Raw genomic sequence first — 20,214 nt, 5'->3', positions numbered from 1 at the left:
CTCCTTCAAATATGTCTGCCTCATCTACTCTGTAAGCTTTCTGTAACTGTGGTTTAAGCTCGTTTGCTTTAAGCACCATCGACCTGGAATAAGCCGTGGCATGCTTGATTGTGTTTTCACTAGTTTTAAAAGCATGAGACGATTTGTCTGAAGGACTGAACTTGTCGGCGGTCGTTTTGCTTTTTAGGCGATGACAAATCACCTTATGCTGGGGTGCGATCAAGGATTCATGTGAAAATGTGAGAATTACTCCATAATCAGACCGAAGAGAACTGGGAACTAGAAGCACTCTTGTTGTTTACTTTTTCGTTCCGACATCTTTGATTGTCATGTGTGAGTTGTCTTTCGCAGTTGAGGGCATCGCGCTTGATTTCTGCATGCACTACAGGAATTACTGTTACGCAAACGGAGATCAAATTATCAAGAAATCGCCGCGAAAACACAAAGAGAATACTTCTGGAAAGTTAGAAAGGCCTGATGCAAAGTATAAACGAAAGAAGCAAATTTCATATTTGAGGAGTTTTAATGAATTCAGTCAACAGAAATAAACACATTCTCTACTTTTAGTAATACAATGGACCTGTGTTGTTGGTCTGTGTAAGCAATAATTGCTTACAGAGACCAACATTATAAAACAGCCTTTGACCTATGTCGCTCGCGAGAACTGTATCTTATATCGTTATTACATGTCACACTATAAGGTAACAACTTTGTTGAATAATTGGTCAACATTAACGTTAACTTTTTGACAATTTTCCTGAAAATTCTTAAATATTCCCTTGGGAAACGTCATCGCCTCCGCATGCGTCGCGTGCCGTTTATTAAGATTTTATGCAAGTGACTGCTCTTTTTTCCTGTCTTGTGGGATGTAGCGTCTTTTTTCGTAGACGACTCTTCTTTCCCGATGTGCTTTTTGTGCTTTTTACTTCTAAGCACATTGACCTCATGTTCGCGCAGCGGTCGATCCCATAACTCGCTTTCTGTGGGATCTTGTTTTGATTCATTGCCCTTCCTTTCGTCATCCCGATAACCTGAACACCAAGTATATTGACAGGTTAATTAGATATCAAGAAAGGCAATTTTACTCAAGCATTTCACTTTTTAACTCAAAACGTTATGACTCTTCCTTGTAAATAACGATTTAAGATGGATGAGGAAGTAACTTATACTGTCGAAAAATGCGCGCATTGGAGCTATTATAAAGCGTAACGGGGCCTTTTTCTCGGAATTAAACCATTCTAGTACTTGCAAATCACTTCGATCGAGTTTCTTGAACAGGCTGAATCTGCAATCTTCGGAAAGGATCTGCAATCGTTCGGGAATGTTCGGACACTGAGTGAATCTTATTTGCCAGAAGAATTCAACCAGCTGCAAACCGGACATACCTGGACAATTATACAGCAGGTTCCCCTGTCGTGCATCCAGCTCACTAAGGCCGACCCGTTGACCAATAGTTGCGGTCGTTTCTTGTGTGGGCTCCAGGGTTTTTAAACCTCTAGTCTTAGTAAAGAAGAACTCCCCGAAATGCATAACAGAGCCATAGTCGTATCCAACATTCAGAGAGTCCACGGTTTCCAAAGTTTTTTTCTCGAAACATTCTTCTTTGCCTGATAACAAAACATTCATAAGCGTTTTAAAATGGTAGTTATTTTATTTAATTCTCAGTTTGAGATGTCCTTTAAACAGAGAACTACATGATGAGCATAAGGACCATCCGGCTAATTAGCGGCGCTGTATGTAAATAGCTTCAACCTAGTTTATTGAATTGTATGTATTTTATACAGAAAATAAAGGAAAAAGGAATCAACAAAAAATAAGGAAAAATATTCTTTTTTGTTGTGTTTGTTGTGTTAATTTCATTGGTCGATCCAGTACTTCATTTATTTATTGTTGTGTTTCATTGGTCGATCCAGCTCTATTTCTTCTTTGCTGTGCAGGACGCCCCCGAGTTGAAAGGATCAGCAATTTAAGGTTGCAACCAGTGACTCGTGTAACCAACCAAAATAACTTTTGCAAGTATCTGAAAGTGTCTCAGTACTCACCGTCTTTAATATTGTCCCAGAGAATTGAAACGTACTGATCTCGGTCCGGTCGACTGTGTTCGTGAAAGAATCCCAGCGAATGCGCAATTTCGTGCACAATGTTGCCGTGTTTACAAACAACTAAGCCATCTGAGTCTCCTACTGAAATTGTTTGTCTGCCGCCAATACGCCCCACATGTGACGAGCATCTTAAAGAAACCAAAAGAGAACTTTATCCATTAGGTATCTGACTTTGAGGATAAGTATTGGGAATTGTTTTGTTTACTTTTCTTCCAAGTATATTCTTGCTCGAGCAAGCCTCAAGAACTCTTGCTATCCTTGTTCTAAGGATTGTTTGTATGCCAGTTGTCTTAAGAGCGGAGTATCCGTGCATTTCTGAACTTGAATTTCTCCATCGAATAAGACAGTATGCGGCCGTTTGCTGCTGATTCACTTAATCATTCTCATATCTCGTATACTAGGATTGGCTAGGCCAGGGAAATATGTAATTTGTTGTGGAGGCACTCGCCTGAAAGGATATGGCTGCTAAAAAGTTGTTGCTTTATAATACAGGTTGTTTAAGTCAGTAAATTAAACTCAATCAATCAATCAATCAATTTATTAATGTCATGCGCGGGATGAGGTTGCCCTCTATGGTAATCCGAGCCAGAGGCTCATGTTAAAAGCGCATGACAATAATTAAAATACATTACAAAAACAATAGAAACTAGTATAAGTAAAAAATAATAAAATTAATTAAATAATAATATAAAGAGATAGACATACAATAAAAAAACAACACGGAGAGATTCACAATCGCTGACAGATAAACAACACAGAGCTATGGTCGACGCCATTGTTAATGTTTGGCTGTGATATTTTGGTTTTTATTTTTTGCCTTGGTTTCTTAACGTGACAGGAGCAAATTAATGTCTAGTAGTATTAAATGACTGCCAGTTGCTCTCTACTTTATGCCGTTAGTTAAGATTAGTCGTACGCACCCTTCCTCGTAGACAAACTCTATGTAATCGTTATCAGCGTCAGTTTTCTTTCGGAACTGAAGGCAAGTTTTTTGACCCCACTCTTCCATGGCTGAATTTATGTAACCACGACTTACCTCACCTGCAGTCAAAATATTAATGCACAAATGTAACTAACACTGACCCTTTCGGCAAACTAATGGTTAATCGGTACCATTCATCTTTGTACACACAATTTATACGTGTAGTTTGGCTGCCAGTTCTATGAATTGTAAAAACTATCAAAGACATATAACAAAATCAAACGCCATCTAACGCTGGTGGGCGTGTTAACAAGGTCAGTTAAAATTGAACGATTGGCGTCGATCCTGACAATGACGACGCTTTCTTTCTGACTCAAGCCTTCCTCGTGATCAGTCTCGCCTCCTAAACTGCCATGCGCCTCCAGCGCTCTTGGAAAGAAAACAGCTGTCAGTTACACAGGCTACTTTTAATACCCCATTCACACCAAAGCTAAAACACGTTTAAAAGCTGTTTAGTTAAACATGGTTTAAAAATGTTTTCTTCATTGAACTGATGTTTGTCGACAAATTTATTACAATAAAAACACAAACAAGAGCTTCCTTGAACCTTATGGAAGTTCAGTCTCGCAGCTTTCTTTTGCTTATTTTCATTTCATTAAACCTGGTTTAACTAGACATGTTTTGCTGGTGTGAACGGGGTATTTGAATGTTACAAAAAAGTCATATCCTTATGCTGTGTACTCACTCAGATCGTCAGCAAGCGCATATGGAACCACACTATCAGTCCATAATTTTCTAGCATCTTTTATTAGGGCTCTCGTTTGGACGTTGCCTCGTTTTCGCGATGACTTTATATAGTCGCTCAGTTGCTGAGTCAGCTTAATGTCTCCTTCAAAGTAATCCTTCCCCATATTTAATTCGCCATATGTTGCTGAAAATCAAAATCGCGGTACCATAGCGAGAAAATGTGTTGGAATTAGATGTACACTTCAGGGAACGGTTAATATTTGACAAGCAGACAACATCCTTTTTGCGTAAAAGAATATAAGAAGAGTGAATGTCGAAGGAATTATATATGCTTGTTTAAGAGCAGTCGCGTATATCTACATAAGGGGAGTATCCATCACTGCATTGCTCATGGTAGAAAGAATAGTGTAATGGTGTTCAGTCTAGAAAGTTAGTGACCAATCAGAAAACCCAGATAAAGCTTTTTTGGTTTATTTAAAAAAAAAAACACTATGTAACTTGCGTCATTATGAGTCATTATGAGTGACAACGTAGACGACGACGACGACGACATGACGATGACGATGACGATGACGATGATGATGATGATGATGATGATGATGATGATGATGATAAAAATGACGGATAAGACAGACAATGGTGATGATCGTTTCCCAAATTTCTAGTTCCTTTCTTTAAAACGTTAAAAACATTTGAACTTCCACATTAATTTCGCCTGACCGATAATTTTTTACAATTTCAAGGTGGTGCAATCCTAGAAATAACGTTTTCTTGTTGTCTCAGCGCGATAATATTGGATATTGCACCGAGGTCTAAATTGCGTTCCTTTTAAATAGGAACATGTATCGATAGGTCCGCTTGTTCTTGTTAAAGAAATACGGTTACAAGAGAAGCAAATCTCAGAATATATCCGAACAGCCATTCCATACGATAATCTATAACTGTTGGTCCCGTCATTTCCGTGATATCCGCTAAATGAAAAAGAAATGTGGCAAAGAAATTTGAAACACAACGGGGATGGCGAAGATAACCCCGTTGGCAGAACTTACGGTAAATAAGAACTTAATTAAAGAATATCAAATTTGACAGGACTGCAGAACTTTAAGTGTTGTCCCCGTTTTATCCGTAACATCCGCTACACTTAGAAAGAAATGTCTTAACTCCGTATTGAAGAGATCTAAAAAGGAACGGGGATGGCGGAGACAACGGGGACAATACTTACAGTTCTCAAATTTGACAGGACTGCAGAACTGCAAGTGCTGTTCCCGTTATATCCGTAACATCCGCTACACTTAGGAAGAAATGTCTTTACTCCGTATTAAAGAGATCTAAAAAGGAACGGGGATGGCGGAGACAACGGGGACAGTACTTACAGTCTTAACTCCGTATTAAGAGATCTAAAAGGGAACGGAGATGGGGAAACAACGGGGACAGTACTTACAGTTTTCTTTCTCTTTCTCTTTCTCTCTCTCTCTCTCTCTCTCTCTCTCTCTCAATATATTATTAATATATTAATATATTAATATATTAATAATTAATATATTAATATTAATTATTAATATATTTATATATTAATATATTAATTATTAATATATTAATATATTAATTATTTATTGAGAGAGAGAGTTGAGAGAGAGAGATAGAGAGAAAGAGAAAGAAAACTGTAAGTACTGTCCCCGTTGTCTCCGCCATCTCCGTTCCCTTTTAGATCTCTTTAATACGGAGTAAAGACTGTAAGTACTGTCCCCGTTGTCTCCGCCATCTCCGTTCCTTTTTAGATCTCTTTAATACGGAGTAAAGACATTTCTTTCTAAGTGCAGCGGTTGTTACGGATATAACGGGAACAGCACTTACAGTTCTGCAGTCCTGTCAAATTTGAGAACTGTAAGTACTGTCCCCGTTGTCTCCGCCATCCCCGTTCCTTTTTAGATCTCTTTAATACGGAGTTAAGACATTTCTTCTTAAGTGTAGCGGATGTTACGGATAAGACGGAAACAGCACTTGCAGTTATGCTGTCCTGTCAAATTTGATATTCCTTAATGCAGTTTTCATCAGTTAACTGTAAGCTCTGTCTCCGTTGTCTTCGCCATCCTTGTGTTGTTTCAGATTTCTTTACTATAGAGAACATAAATGAATAGTACACATTTGCTGAGTACAACAGCTGTAATGGATATAGTGGTTATTTGTACAGCGAACTGGCATTCTTGCAAGCGTTCATTTTTATGAACACTCCAAAAAGAATGTTGTTTTTAATCAACCAGAAAAATATCACCGAAGGCATACGTTTGAATGTAATTACGTTATATCATGTTGATGTGGAAATGATTCTTTTAAACAATACCCGGCATTGATAACTGTTGATTGCGCTAACTAAACAAAAAGTGCTTGGACTTATTTTAGTCATCTTCCTGTGACAATCTTTCTTTAAACAATACTCGTTATGGACAACTGTTGATTGCGCTATCTAACAAAAGGAGGGCCTTGGTTTGCCGAAACGTGATTGAACATTTGACTTTTAAAACGGTCGTTCTTTTGTACTAGTGGAATGAAATTACGTAATTTTTTGCACATCGAGTCGGCATTCTCGCGAACGTTCCCTTTTATGACAATAGTGTTCTGATGAAATTAATATTCCGCGAGATGGCAAACAAAAGATTCTGTCAGAATATAAATGAGCAAGCTACCATGTAACTATAAAAGTAGACTGAAAAACAACGCTCTCAGACCTTCACACAGCCACAGTCATGGCGACAGCTCCCGCACGGCAACTAAACAGTAAGGTAAGTTGTTTTCATTTTTTTCTCTCGATTTCTTTTAGTTTTTAAGCAAGAAATTGTAAAGGCTGCTCTCATTTCCTTTACGAGGAACAATTCGTGAAACACAAGATACACTTAGCCTTGCAGCATAGAACGGACAAACCTAGAATGAAAACATGCAAAGACTCTTACGTTTAAACTGTTTAGCTCTGGAAAGCATCTTCTGTGATTCACGAACCACGAAGCTTTGTTTTAAAACTGATGTGATTGCATCGATTTTTTTTAAATTTTCTTTTGGTTTTTAAGCAAGAAATTGTAAAGGGTGCTCTCATTTCCTTTACGAGGAATAATTCGTGAAACACAAGATACACTTAGCCTCGCAGCATAGAGCGGACAAACCTAGAATGAAAACATACAAAGACTCTTACGTTTAAACTGTTTAGTTCTGGAAAGCATCTTCTGTGATTCACGAACCACGCAGCTCTGTTTTAAAAATGTGATTGCATCGATTAAGATCATATCAGTAATTAATTTTTTTTATAACTTGCTTGTGTAAACCTCAGAGAATCCGAAGTGCCCTGGTCAGCAAGGTATTACCTGCAGTGCAAAGATCCTGTTCGTTGCTATCTGCTAAAGTTTCGTATGGCACAAATGAGCAACACACAAACGTTGACGACTTGTGGAGAAACATTTGCCAAAAGCGCGATGAGTGCGACGAGGCGATTAAAATGCATGTGAAAGGAGTGGCGTTTTTTTTTCTCGGCTGTCGCCGTCCTGGAGAGAAGAGGCAAAAACAAGAGCAAAAAGGAAAACAACGAAGACGAAGAGGATGGCGAGAACGAAATATCAGAGAAAACGTACTGGCCAGCCATAAACTATTGGATTGCGGTGCAGTCGCCCAATGGCATGCGCGTTTCAACCGTTCCAGTGCATTCTGCACTATTACATACGGGCATGGAAGTTACGGCCAACGCTCTGCCGGAGTGTAAAAGAGGAAACGAGGAAAAATCAGCCGCACCGTTATGTAACACCTTGAAAGATCACAACAACAAATTTCTACAGAAGAAAGTAGACATTTCATTTTCTAATGGAATGGAAATATTACAGGATCAACTGCTGGACGAGCCCATGTCATCTCTGCACGGAAGCGAACGTGTCGTCCGAATGCAAGCTGTTTCTAGTTTGTTCGTAACAAAGCTACGGGACAGTTTAATACCGGCTCTTGTCAGTGCTGGCCTGGAGTTCGACGTGTATGGCATCGAAGCATCTAATTTGCCTACAGAAGTTTCCAAGGTTACCAAAGCCCTGGCATCTCCAATAGTTATTGCGATGCATGATGTTGAGCGAGCCATGGCGAAACTGGGTTACGCACTGCATGGAGGAGAAGTGTTCAAAAAGGTGGCGTGTTCAAAGTACACATACCAACACTGCTGTTCGGTGAAGAAATTCCTCTCCCTGCTTGGCAGCAACGACGAGTTTAAAGATACCATCATAAAGCATCTGAACAAGCTGGTGGAAATTCTGGGCGACAAAGAATGCGAGTTTACTAAAGAGCTACACATCAACTACGATTTAATTGAAGTAAAAGAAGGGTGGTGCTTCTCAGTTAGTCAGCGAAAGTTCGTCTTAAATCCGATTGGAGACACAAACATCGGAAGAGAATCTCCCAGGGCATTTATTGACTACGAACACACGAAAATACCACAACCAGGATACTTCAAAGAGATCTTGGAGAACAGCCTCAACCAGACAGAAATTGAGCACTTTTGCGAATATTTCATCAGGCTTCTCAACTGTGGCATTAAACAGCATAAGGAGAAAGTGTTGTGTTTGATAGGGGAACCAAACAGTGGAAAGACCAGCCTGTTCACCCCTATGAGTCGCGTTATCCCTCAAAGGTAAGTTTAATTTGCTTTGGCCTTTATAGCTGGCTCTGATTACATTGCATTACATTACACTGTTTTCTTACATGGATACTTGTAGTAAACATTCGTATCCAGCTTTAATCTAATCCGCCATTTGTCGAGTCGGCAGTGCTCTTACTCTTATTTAGTGTAGACATTGTTTATTTTTAGATACATTGCAATGGTTACAAAACAGAAGACGTTTAACAAGAGCATGATAGATAAAGCAACCCAGGTCATCTTTCTTGACGAAGCATACGCGAAGCTCCTAGATCCAGACGACTGGAAGGTGCGTGCGAGTCTTTGATTTTTTGTTGTTGTTTTCATGTATGCTGAGAGCGAGTCCATGTTGAAAACGAGTTCATGTTTAACGCTCGACTGTTGCATGGATATGCACTTTATTGCCGTGCCTACTGTGTTTTTGAGAACATTCTATTTTGATGCTTTCAGGTCCTCACCCAGGGAGGGCTCACCGCTCACGACCGAAAGTATAGCTCGTCCACTCCGTTGAACATCAAGTGTCCGATCTTCATAACCTGCCAGCGAGCCATGGATTTCGGTGAAGAACACAATGACGCAATGGATGTTCGTCTCCGCAAATTCTTCTTCACGACCTTGAAAACGCCACCGGTGGCGGGGGTTCAAGAATTTCTGAAGTCCCACGCGATGGATTGTATAGTTTGGGCGAGCAGCGTTGCCAAGACTCCGGATGACGAACTGCCCCCGCCTGTCCCAGGAACCGCTTCTGAGGATGATTTCCTCGACGAAGACGAGAAGGAATTAATCCGAAACGTGACACTGGTTGAAGACTCTGAAAGCGACCACCTCGCTGGAGACGAAGCCGTTCAAGGAACGTGTGGACAAAGCGAGGAAGAAGAAGAAGAGGAGGAGGACGACGAGGCAGATGGGCAAAGCTCCAATTCCAGCCAGACGGATAGTTGGGAGAAGTACATGACGAAGGTATCCAAACTTCGTGATCAACAACCGCGGCATAGTTTAAAGCAAAGACAGCTGGAGTTTATTGGTGCTGGCATGAAGCGTCTGAAGGATGGATGGGAGAAACAGTTGGAAGACGGACGAGAGCGCCTGTTGGAAGATCTGAAGGCTAAATGGATCTCGTTGGGAATGATGCACGAAGAGGACGCCCATCTGCTGGACTCTGTGGAAGGCCCTTATCATCCGAACATCGAAAGATCAAGGGCTGAGTACTTTTCGAAGAAGAAAGAAGAGGAAGAAAGGATGCTGGCAGAGAAGGCACAGAAGTACTATCAAGACGACTGGGTCCTGGCGAAAGAAAAAGAACTACAAGAGCTCCAGATGCAGGAGGACGCGGCAGTAGATCCGGACACCAAAGCAGCATTGTCCTATGTGATGTCGGTGGCAGAAGAAGCTTTGAAACTTCGCTTCCTGAGAGAAGAAGTTCCCGGTTTGAGAAAGTGTGTCCTGTTAGAGCGAAAACGCACTGCCGTACAACATGGATGGTGTTCGGCACTCCAAGCGGCAACCATAAAAAACGTATGGAGCCCATTGCCGTTTCCCAAAGAGATCGATTCCGAAGACGAAAACGCCATGTTCATCACGCCTACGACGGCAACGCCTTCACTAAGCAGACCTCGCGCATCAGCAAGCCAAATTAGTTGCTCGCAGAAGAAGAGGTCAAGGAAGAAGAAAGATCCCCAGGAGGTGCCAAAACGAGCGCGAATCACACACTACTACACGCCTAGTCAGCAGTAAATAGATCAAGCAGACGATTTGGCTATCCGAACACTAAGTCTTGATAAAACTGATAAGATGTAACGTATATAGTCCGCACTGCACTAAGTTAGGAGAGTGCGTGCACGCCATTTAGTGTAAAAACAGTCTATATAGCATTGGTCATGTCTTTCGACCAAGTTTACTTAGTACGTTTTGTGCAAACGTCTCGTTTCGAGTGTCATAACATAGCATTTGTTTCTAGCGATTGAAGAGTGTACATCGTTTTAGATCGGCTTAAAGATCTAAGTAAATTAAGTATCTTGTAATCATAGCAACATGAAGTGTGCTTACTTAGTTTGAGTGCTTATGCAAGCGAAGGAAACTAGTTATTAAATTACATTGTTTAATAAAGAATGTTACAAGTATTACGCGATAAAGTCGATTCATCTGTGACAGACAAGCGTTACATGTTTTGGCGACGTATATTTATACACGTATGCAGTAATGATTAAAGTCAAGTTATCATCTAAAGTGTCGTCTTTATTAGTCTTGGTAATCACAAATTGGGCTGATTCGAATTCTAAGGAGAATCTTTTGCGATCATGCGGCAATGTTCCAAGGGTCTCCAGTTCACTGACTGTAGCACACCAAGTTCTTCTCGGAGAATGTCCCATCGTTGTACCGGCGACGAGATCGTTTCTAGAAATTGGCTATTTTTCGCAATATTGCGATCCTCCAGCTTTATGGCGATAAAAAGACAGGCCAGGATCAGCTCTCTAAATGTAGACCTTTTTCTGTTCGAAGTTTTGTTCAAGTGTCGCCAAAGTAGACTTTCCGCCAACAAAGCCGTTTCTTTCGGGTAGTCGCAGGCACACATTTCTTCCAAAAATTCCCCAGCAAATTTTAGATCGCCCAAAGACAGCGCGGGATGTTTTTCTGTAATCCTGTCCATCTTACTCATTCGGCGCAGCAAAGAAAGAGGCAAAATGTTCTGTGTCGTCCGAATTTGTAGCGAAGAAACATTTGCAAGCATGCTTTTGGAACTTAAAACCGATTGTGATTGGCAGGGCCATAACCAATCACTGCCAACTTGGGATAGTGCTCTCATCTTTTAGAATATGATCCAAATTTTCTGGCTGCCCGGCTCAGCAGAGAATTAGCTGTTCTTCCCTCGTGAAAATGAAAATCGGGGTCCCTCAGAATCGCTTTCCACTGACCGAAGCCATGTCGCTTAAGTCCAAGTTTTAGATATTTGTCTTCCTCTGGAGTGAACATCACATTTTTTCTTCTTCTAGTGCCAATTTCTGTCTGTCTAGCATATAGTGTTTTAGTGACCTTTTCGTCCTCTTCGGCTGGTGAACTATCGCTGTTGTCATCATTTTGCTCTTGCGAAGAAGTTGACTTGTCTGAAAGTCTCGTGCGCACTTCCATTTCTAGCTCTGTTCCCTTGTCGCCGTGTAGTTTTTCCAAACATTTGTGCGCTTTGCTAGCGACCTCGCGCGATCGTTGTTTTTGATAGTGAACCTTTGCCACGACTGAGCTGTGTTTTTGGTCCTCGGAAATTGTGCTCTGCGCACTGCTGCTGAGATGTCTAGTACTTGCCGTCTCGACAATTTGTCGATAGCGAGTCGGATGAACGTACTTTCCTGTTGCATCGAAGACCAGTTTACTCATTAGTTCTCCAAGCTTGTTGTGTTGTCCTCCATTTCTCGTTACTAAAACATAATCACAGTTCGGCTTGAGCAGAGGGCGAATGTGATTGATGTAGCCATCTAACACTTGCATGCTAGTCTCGGTCAGGTAAAGAGAATCAAAGCCATACTTTCCCGCTGTTTTGAACATTTTCTGATCAATAAATCCGCCGTTGGTTTTAGCTTTTTTCACCATCTCAACAGTCAAATACTGATATGTCATTGGACGTGAACCTTTGACCTTGATGAACAAATATACGGCAAGAAATTTGGTAGCAAAAGATAACTCAAATGGGGATATCGAACCTGGATTATCCTTGCATGACTTCAGAACGCTTTCGTAGCGCGGCAAGTATCGCCCTACGACTTCTAAGAGCTCTTCGAGCGTGGCCCAGTGTCCCTTTGCTTCTAAGGCGTCGATATCCAGTTCGCTAGTCCATTGTAATCGCATCATCTTGGACACGGTTTTGCGCACTTTTTTCAAGTACAGTTCTGTACAAGATATCCCTCTTAACACCGATTCCGAAGCTCCATTAACTTTTCTGAAATCCCCCAATTCTGCAATGGCGTCCAAGTAGCCTATGCGACCTGCATGTCCGAGTTTCCACTCATCTTGCATCATGTCAACAAATTTGAAAAGGAGATCAGGCGAACATAGACTAAAGTCAACAATTTCAAATGTGAGATCCTCATCTTCTTCGCAACAGAATTTAAGAAATTTTAAACACCTGCTGACAATTTGGCGTGCTTGCCGATCACTTTTACACCCACCACCACTGCCGGTGAGCCAGGACAAAAAATTTTGAGCGATTTTGCTTGACATGTCAAAAGAGAGAGCTTTTCTAAATTGATGTGGATTCTTGTCATCAATGGCCTCGTGTGTGTTGCTTTGTTGACATGCTTCACTCTGAGGGATGTTTGGCTTCTCGTCGAAATAAAAGTACCAACGGTGTTTGTTCTTGGTGTGTTTTCTACAGCCGCGTTGTGTGGTAAATCCATCATGCTTGCAGCCTTGAACTGGGCAGTGAAAAAGGCCATCTGAGTCTTCTTCTTCTAAGTGAAGTCTTTTGGGTTTAGGCGAAGCGTTTGGTAATTTTGACCAGTCGATTTCTACTCCTCTTTTGCTCATCTTTTGAGATCTGATATTGTGAAGTTTCTCGCGAGACTACTGTTTTTATACTAAATGGCTGACTTGTTATCCACTTGATATATGGCCCGCTTTTTTTACACAATTAAACCGAACAAAGGAACAAAAGGACAAGTCTCGCCTTGTTCAAACGTGCCCTAACGTGATCAAACATGAGACAGGCAAGCCAAGGCTAATATTAAACTTGCCCTCGGGCATGTTAGATTGACAAGCTGAAATCAAAACTCGCGCTCCTGTTGATCAAACCAAAATAGGAACCATCGTTCCCATTTAGTAAACCAAGTAAAACAAGAAATGCTAGTTCCTCTTTATCTTAAAGTGGAACTTATCAGTTCCAATATGGAAAAGGAACACATTTCCTATTGACATTCAACTGGAAAAGGAACACATTTCTAAGGAACAAACTTGCTTTTGAAAGGAACCATTTAAAACATTTGGGAACGACATGCCACGATTAGGAATAGCACGTTCCCAATCGTTCATAAGAAAATGCTTAAGCGGAACAGTCGTTCCTCATTATCGAACTCCGGAACGTAATGCGCTCGTTATTAGGAACAAATTGTTTAAAAGAGAACACTCGATAAAATCGGAACCATTCAAAAAGGACCATATGTTCCTATAAAGATAAAAACGGAACAAAGAGTTCCCTTTATTCGAAATAAAAAGGAACTTTGTGTTCACATTTATAACAAAAGGAACCCTTTGTTCCGAATTCAGACATCGTTGTTCCTGTTACTGATTTCGGCCTAAATTACAGTTCCTTTAAGTGTATTCTGAGTTTGTTCCTAAAGCAATTAGAGGAACGAAACAGTAAAACTGGCGGAACACCAGCTTTTCAAGAAAGCCATTATTTTTCGTGTCGCATCAGCTAAAATCCTAATTTGAAAAGATGCTAATGTAGGTAATATGCCAACAAGGTGGGCAAAAAAATATCGACGAAAAACGTTGTATTTAAAGCAAAAAATCTGCTCTCATCAATTTTGGGGAATGTATATGATGATGCTGATGATTATGATGACGATGATGGTGATGATGATGAAGATGACGATGATGATGATGATGATGACGGATAAGAGAGACAATAATGATGATGATGACGGATATGAGAGACAATGGTGATGATGATGATGACGATGATGCTGTGATGATGATGATGATGATTGTGATGACAATGATGATGATGATGACGGATATGACAGACAATGGTGATGGTGATGATGACGATGATGCTGTGATGATGATGATGATTGTGATAATGATGATGATGATGATGATGATGATGATGATGATAGTGATAATGACGGATATGACAGACAATGATGATGACGTCAGCGGAAGCGGTTAGGATGTTGTTGGTGTCGGGCGTAAAACCGATGGTGGCCTGTCCGTCGTCATCATCAGTACGACAAAAGTTACGTTAAAGCAGATGCAAGTATCATCATTACCTTCCTTTTCTTTATCATACATCTTTATGTCTGCTGTATTTATCGCTTGACCTGGCTTAGCAACATTGTCTGCTGTGCTGAAAGCTGATGGAAATTAGACAATTAAATGTCGGTTAACGTTGAGTAAAAAAAGTGCGTTCTAGAATCAAACAGTAATTAGTCGTTGTATTTTTTTCTGAACTGCTCGTTTCGATAAAAAAAAAATACAAGGAATTGCTTATACCCTGAGAGAGCAAAACAACAGCCGAAGCCAAAGTCTATCATGAGTTATGATAAAACTTTTATTATCATTTTCAGTAGAAAACGTCTTTGAAAACCGCTAATATGGTGTTCAATTGATGTCCTTAAAAGACGTCACCCAAAATGTCACATGATCAAAAGAAAATAATATCAAGAGTGAACGAAACTCCAGTTTCGTCATTTGCCTTTGTCTACTTTAAAGCAATTATATCATTTTTATAGATTCTCCTTTTCCAAAGCATTGAAAAGTAAAAACTAAAAAAATATGCCCTGAGATTGGTACCGTAATTTAAACTGTTGTAGATCTTTTGATGCAATTTCTTGTTTGATAACTTACCTTTTCTATTTTTGAGATAAAAAGGATGCCAAGCTAAACTTAAACTCAAATTTTGGTTGTTCGAAACTTAATTTTATCAGCGGCCAAATCAGGTTTTGAAATTAGTTTTGATTAGGTTACTTCACTTTATATGTTCCACAGAACACTTACCTCTACATAAGAAAAACTGTTGTATAACAAGAATGACGGGGAGGCTGAAACCTTTCATCCTTCTCCTCTTGGTCACTCTACACTGCTTAAAGACCAACACAAAAAACATTGGTTATAATTGAGTACTGATCGTATAAGAAGGTCTTGAGCTAGACAATTATTTATTTCCATCATTTTGTAAGGTTACTCAGGCGATCGATAGCACTCACTATCAAGAACAGAAGTATTGGTTTACAGTAGAATTTTCACTAGTCTTTCCTGACAAGCCGCTATATATAATGGCCAATTTTGGCTATAATATCATAAAACGAAAAATACATTTAAAAAATAATAAAGTAATTAATTTTCATGAGTTAGAATTTCTAGGATAAACATTTTTGAGCCAATTTCTAAGAAAGCTATTACAATATTTCCTCCTAGAGTAAAGTCCGCAAGTTTAACGTAATTTTTTTTAACTACTTGTATAGTGTAAACATACAAATGTAATGTTACGCGGCGTACCCATAAATTACCTACTGGCTGAAAACAAAGATTGACTTAAGATAAACATGGGTCAAACATGGTTCAAAAATAACCAGCTAACCGCGGATGGCTAATTAGGGTAACCAAATGTTAATAAGGCTAACCCGAGTGCATTTAGACCTGCACTCGAACTTGAAACTTGAACTCGATCTCATGAAATGGACAATCGAATAATAGTAGAGCAAACAATTTCTATTACTGTAGTCTTTATGTATATCTTCTAATTTCTTTCCTACGTATTTTGAAGCAAATAGAGTAACCGGAATGAGATGTCTTAGAAAGCATTTACTGTACATAAGAATTAAAAGCCCTATGAGAGCATATAATATAAATCGTCTCTTTGGCTAACATATACGAGTTGTACGTTGGTTCTATGTAACAAGTCAACAATCTAGATACATTTCGAGACTGCTGCTGATTTTAACACTGTATTTATTACCCCGTGCCAAAGCGAAAATACCATTTTTCGCTTTGGCATGGGGCTAAGAGAAACAAAGGGGCTGGTACCAATAATAGTCAGAAATACAACTTGAAGGAAATAATTAGACCAGTTAGCAGGAAGATGAAGTTAAAAGATTCAAATAAGATAAGTAATAAGAAGTAATTAAATGTAGACAACAAAAATCTAGTGGTTTCTTGCCGACCGATCTAGTAAATTAAGTAAAGCAAAACGTTATCCTATTCAAGTGAACAGCAGAGGCGAGATCGGTACGAAACTCATTTAGCAAAGCACTCCAAAAACTAAATTAAATACTGAGAAAATATAACACTTTTAGAAATGCGACAGGGAAACTCTGAAGCAATTAGCTACGGTAATAAACTAAAACAACCGCTATTTCTAAAAATAAGTCACACAAAAAGTACAGAAGTAAAAAGGAACAATCTATTATTTTAAATCACGCCTTTTTGTAATTTCAGATATTACGTGAACCAAATAATTCGTCAAAAGGTTTTTTTTTGGCTAATTTGATGCTGTTGGCCTTTTAATTTTTTTTTTTAATGTTAAATAAGGATGGACACAGAAATTACTGAAATACGGAAATTCTCTCGTAACACTGTTATATTAAAGAAATACATACGGTATTTTTGAAATGGACTGGTATACGAGATTCGGCCATTAGACAAGATCATGACCAGTTTGATAACGAATAAATAAGGAATCTTTCAAAAATAAATTATCAATGAACAGAAAGGCAACTTACCTTGTTCTGACACAGACAAATTTCTTCTACCACTCAGTTGCTGATTCAGTTTCTAAGTGCCAAAATTTCCCCTTATCTTTTCTTTCTTCTTAAAGATGGTCTACCACCCGAATCGAAGAGACAAAATAATTGGGACGTTTAATGACAAGCCTTCCTAATTGGTAGATCATAAAAATGGGGCTTAACAGATACTATAAAGTGTATGAACAGCCACCCTCCTTAAGTTAAGTTGACAGACAGGTACTAGTTCCAGGGGCGGATCCAGGATTTTTTAAAAGGGGTGGCTGTTCATAAACTTATTTGTAGTATCTTGTTTAAGCCCCTTCTTAAAGATGGTCAAGCATTCTGATTGGTAAATTAGTTATGTTGGCAGACAGGTACTTGTTCCAGGGGCGGATCCAGGATTTTTTAAAGTGGGGGTGGCCGTTCATAAACTTTTTTGTAGAATCTTGTTTAAGCCCCAGTTTTTTTTTTTTTGTTTTGTTTTTTTTTTTTTTTATGGGGGTATCAGGCTTTTAGGCAGGCCTTTTAAAGAGTCCCAAATATTTTGTGCCAATGACCCATAGTTAATGGGGACGCATGCTTCATGCCCCTAGAGGGGTCGGAGGGGATGCCCCCTAAAATTTCTGAAAAAGGTGAAACCTCTTAGACGTGATTTCCGTGATTCTGAACAGCTTTAAACGTCTTTCAATTAAGCTATTAAACCGTTGTTTTCCCTTGGTAATCGACAAAACTACTCTTACCTCAACTTACTCTGTCAGTTTAACATTGACTTATATTTGGGACAGAAACTCTAGCTCTTACGAACAGTGATTGAAATTTGAAGTTGAACTTACGAACTTACTCGAAAGAACAGATATGGGTTGTTGTTTTTTTACCTACAAGCGTGGAAAGTTTTAGCTCTTAGCAAAGTGACCTGGCTAAGGGGGCGGATGTTAACGAAAATTTCAACTTTTCTCCATAGGCTTAAACTTTTATGTCAGCTTACTTACTTCAAAAAATAAATGCGAAAGAACAATTTGCAACTAGCATAGATTGACTTAAGACAAACATGGTTCAAACCGTGATGGTTCAAAAATAACCAGCTTACCGGATGGCTAATTAGGGTAACCAAATGTTAATAAGGTTAACCCGAGTGCCATTCAGACCTGAACTCGAACTTGAAACTTGAACTCGATCTCATGAAATGGACAATCGAATAATAGTAGAACAAACAATTTCTATTAGTCTTTATATATATCTTCTAATTTGTTTCCTACGTATTTTGAAGCAAATAGAGTAACCGGAATGAGATGTCTTAGAAAGCATTTACTGTACATAAGAATTCAAAGCCCTATGAGAGCATATAATATAAATCGTCTCTTTGGCTAACATATACGAGTTGTACGTTGGTTCTATGTAACAACGCACCAATCTAGATATATTTCGAGACTGCTGCTGATTTAAGCACTGCATTTATTGTCCCGTGCCATAGCGGAAATACCATTTTTTCGCTTTAGCATGGCGCTAAGACAAACAAAGGGGCTGGTACCAATGATGGTCAGAAATGCAACTTGTAGGAAACAATTAGACCAGTTAGCAGGAATATGAAGTTAAAAGATTTATACAAGATAACTAATAAGGAGTAATTAAATGTAGATATCAAAAATCTAAGCGCGATTGTATTAGTTCTATTATGTTTCATCTTGTTCTGTCGACATTTGTTACAGGCCTGCTCTTAGACTTAATAGACAGAAAATGACCAAATCTCGTCCTTTTTATTTAACTAAAATAGCCATTTATTCTGTTATATTAGGTTAAAGAAATACATACGGTACTTTCGAAATGGACTGGTATATGAGATTCGGCCATTAGACAAGATCATGACCAGTCTGATAACGAATGAACAAGGAATCTTTCAAAAATAAATTATCAATGGACAAAAAGGCAACTTACCTTGTTCTGACACAGACAAATTTCTTCTACCACTTAGTTGCTGATTCACTTTCTAAATGCCAAGTTTTCCCCTTATCTTTTCTTTCTTCTTAAAGATGGTCTACATCCGAATCGAAGAGACAATGGAGCGTTCAATGACAAGCATTCTGATTGGTGGATTAGTTGCGTTGACAGACAGGTACTAGCTCCAGGGGGCGGATCCAGGATTTTTTCAAGGAGGGTGGCTGTTCATACACTTTTTTGTAGTATCTTGTTTAAGCCCCATTTTTTTATGATCGGTATCAGGCTTTTAGGAAGGATTTTTAAAGAGTCCCAATTATTTTGTGCCAAAGGCCCATAGTTCATGCGGACGCATGCTTCATGCCTCCAGAAAATTCTGAAAAAGTTGAAGTCTCATAGCCCTGATTTCCGTGATTCTGAACAGCTTTAAACGTCTTTCAATTAAGCTATTAAACCGCTGTTTTTTCTTGGTAATTGACAAAACTACACTTACCTCAACTTACTCTGTCAGTTTAACATTGACTTATATTTGGGACAGAAACTCTAGCTCTTACGAACAGTGATTGAAATTTGAAGTTGAACTTACGAACTTACACGAAAGAAGAGATATGGGTTGTTTTGCTCACCTACAAGCGTGGAAAATTTTAGCTCCTGGCAAAGGGGGCGGATGTTAACAAATATTTCAATTTTCCTCCATAGACTAAAACTTTTGTGTAAGCTTACTTGCTTAAAAAAAAATGCGAAAGAGCAATTTGCAACTAGCCTAGATTGACTTAGGACAAACATGGTTCAAACATGGTTCAAAAATAACCAGCTTACCGGATGGCTAATTAGGGTAACCAAATGTTAATAAGGTTAACCCGAGTGCCATTCAGACCTAAACTCGATCTCATGAAATGGACAATCGAATAATAGTAGAACAAACAATTTCTATTAGTCTTTATATATATCTTCTAATTTGTTTCCTACGTATTTTGAAGCAAATAGAGTAACCGGAATGAGATGTCTTAGAAAGCATTTACTGGACATAAGAATTAAAAGCCCTATGAAAGCATATAATATAAATCGTCTCTTTGGCTAACATATACGAGTTGTACGTTGGTTCTATGTAACAACGCATCAATCTAGATGTCTTTCGAGACTGCTGCTGATTTTAGCACTGTTTTTATTACCCCATGCCAAAGCGAAAATGCCATTTTTCGCTTTGACATGGGGCTAAGACAAACAAAGGGGCTGGTACCAATGATGGTCAGAAATGCAACTTGTAGGAAATAATTAGACCAGTTGGCAGGAATATGAAGTTAAAAGATTTAAATAAGATAACTAATAAGAAGTAATTAAATGTAGATAACAAAAATCTTAGCACGATTGTAGTAGTTCTATTATGGTTCATCTTGCTCTGTGGACATTTTTACCGGC

The 20,214-nt window shown here is 39.1% G+C and overlaps 2 protein-coding genes across 5 annotated transcripts; both read right to left on the bottom strand.

Annotated features, from left to right (window-relative positions):
* Nucleotides 1-498: 498 nt before the first annotated feature.
* On the bottom strand, nt 499-18,906 carry LOC144643114 (nematocyst expressed protein 6-like). Of its 4 annotated transcripts, none has more exons than XM_078502282.1 (8): nt 18,796-18,906; nt 15,137-15,221; nt 14,410-14,493; nt 3,770-3,955; nt 3,023-3,143; nt 2,043-2,230; nt 1,386-1,607; nt 499-1,031 (listed from the first exon to the last, which is right to left on the bottom strand). In XM_078502282.1, the coding sequence occupies exons 2-8, from the start codon at nt 15,192-15,194 to the stop codon at nt 790-792; spliced, it is 1,101 nt and encodes a 366-aa protein (XP_078358408.1). In that variant the 5' UTR covers nt 15,195-15,221; nt 18,796-18,906; the 3' UTR covers nt 499-789. The 4 variants fall into 4 exon arrangements, with proteins under 4 accessions (XP_078358408.1, XP_078358399.1, XP_078358417.1 ...); XM_078502273.1 differs by lacking the exon at nt 18,796-18,906 and adding an exon at nt 16,861-16,978; XM_078502291.1 differs by lacking the exon at nt 18,796-18,906 and adding an exon at nt 16,861-16,959 and having other exon boundaries at nt 15,137-15,218.
* On the bottom strand, nt 10,978-12,946 carry LOC144649383 (uncharacterized). The gene is made up of 2 exons (XM_078508873.1): nt 12,406-12,946; nt 10,978-12,291 (listed from the first exon to the last, which is right to left on the bottom strand). Exons 1-2 carry the CDS (start codon nt 12,944-12,946, stop codon nt 11,231-11,233), a joined length of 1,602 nt encoding a protein of 533 aa, XP_078364999.1. The 3' UTR covers nt 10,978-11,230.
* Nucleotides 18,907-20,214: the final 1,308 nt, after the last annotated feature.

Source organism: Oculina patagonica, chromosome 1 (assembly GCF_052425735.1).
Source record: "Oculina patagonica isolate OP01 chromosome 1, crgOcupat, whole genome shotgun sequence".
In the NCBI taxonomy this organism is placed as follows: domain Eukaryota; kingdom Metazoa; phylum Cnidaria; class Anthozoa; order Scleractinia; family Oculinidae; genus Oculina; species Oculina patagonica.
This window is presented reverse-complemented; position numbering and strand designations above follow the sequence as displayed.

Coding starts and splice junctions, on each gene's coding strand:
- LOC144649383 (XM_078508873.1), bottom strand. CDS start 12,946: ATGAGCAAAAGAGGAGTAGAAATCGACTGGTCAAAATTACCAAACGCT. Junction 12,292..12,405: donor GTGGAAACTCGGACATGCAG/GTCGCATAGGCT, acceptor ACTTGAAAAAAG/TGCGCAAAACCGTGTCCAAG.
- LOC144643114 (XM_078502263.1), bottom strand. CDS start 15,245: ATGTTTTTTGTGTTGGTCTTTAAGCAGTGTAGAGTGACCAAGAGGAGA. Junction 3,956..14,409: donor GTATGATAAAGAAAAGGAAG/GTAATGATGATA, acceptor TTTGATTTTCAG/CAACATATGGCGAATTAAAT. Junction 2,231..3,022: donor GAGTTTGTCTACGAGGAAGG/GTGCGTACGACT, acceptor GGTTTCTTTAAG/ATGCTCGTCACATGTGGGGC.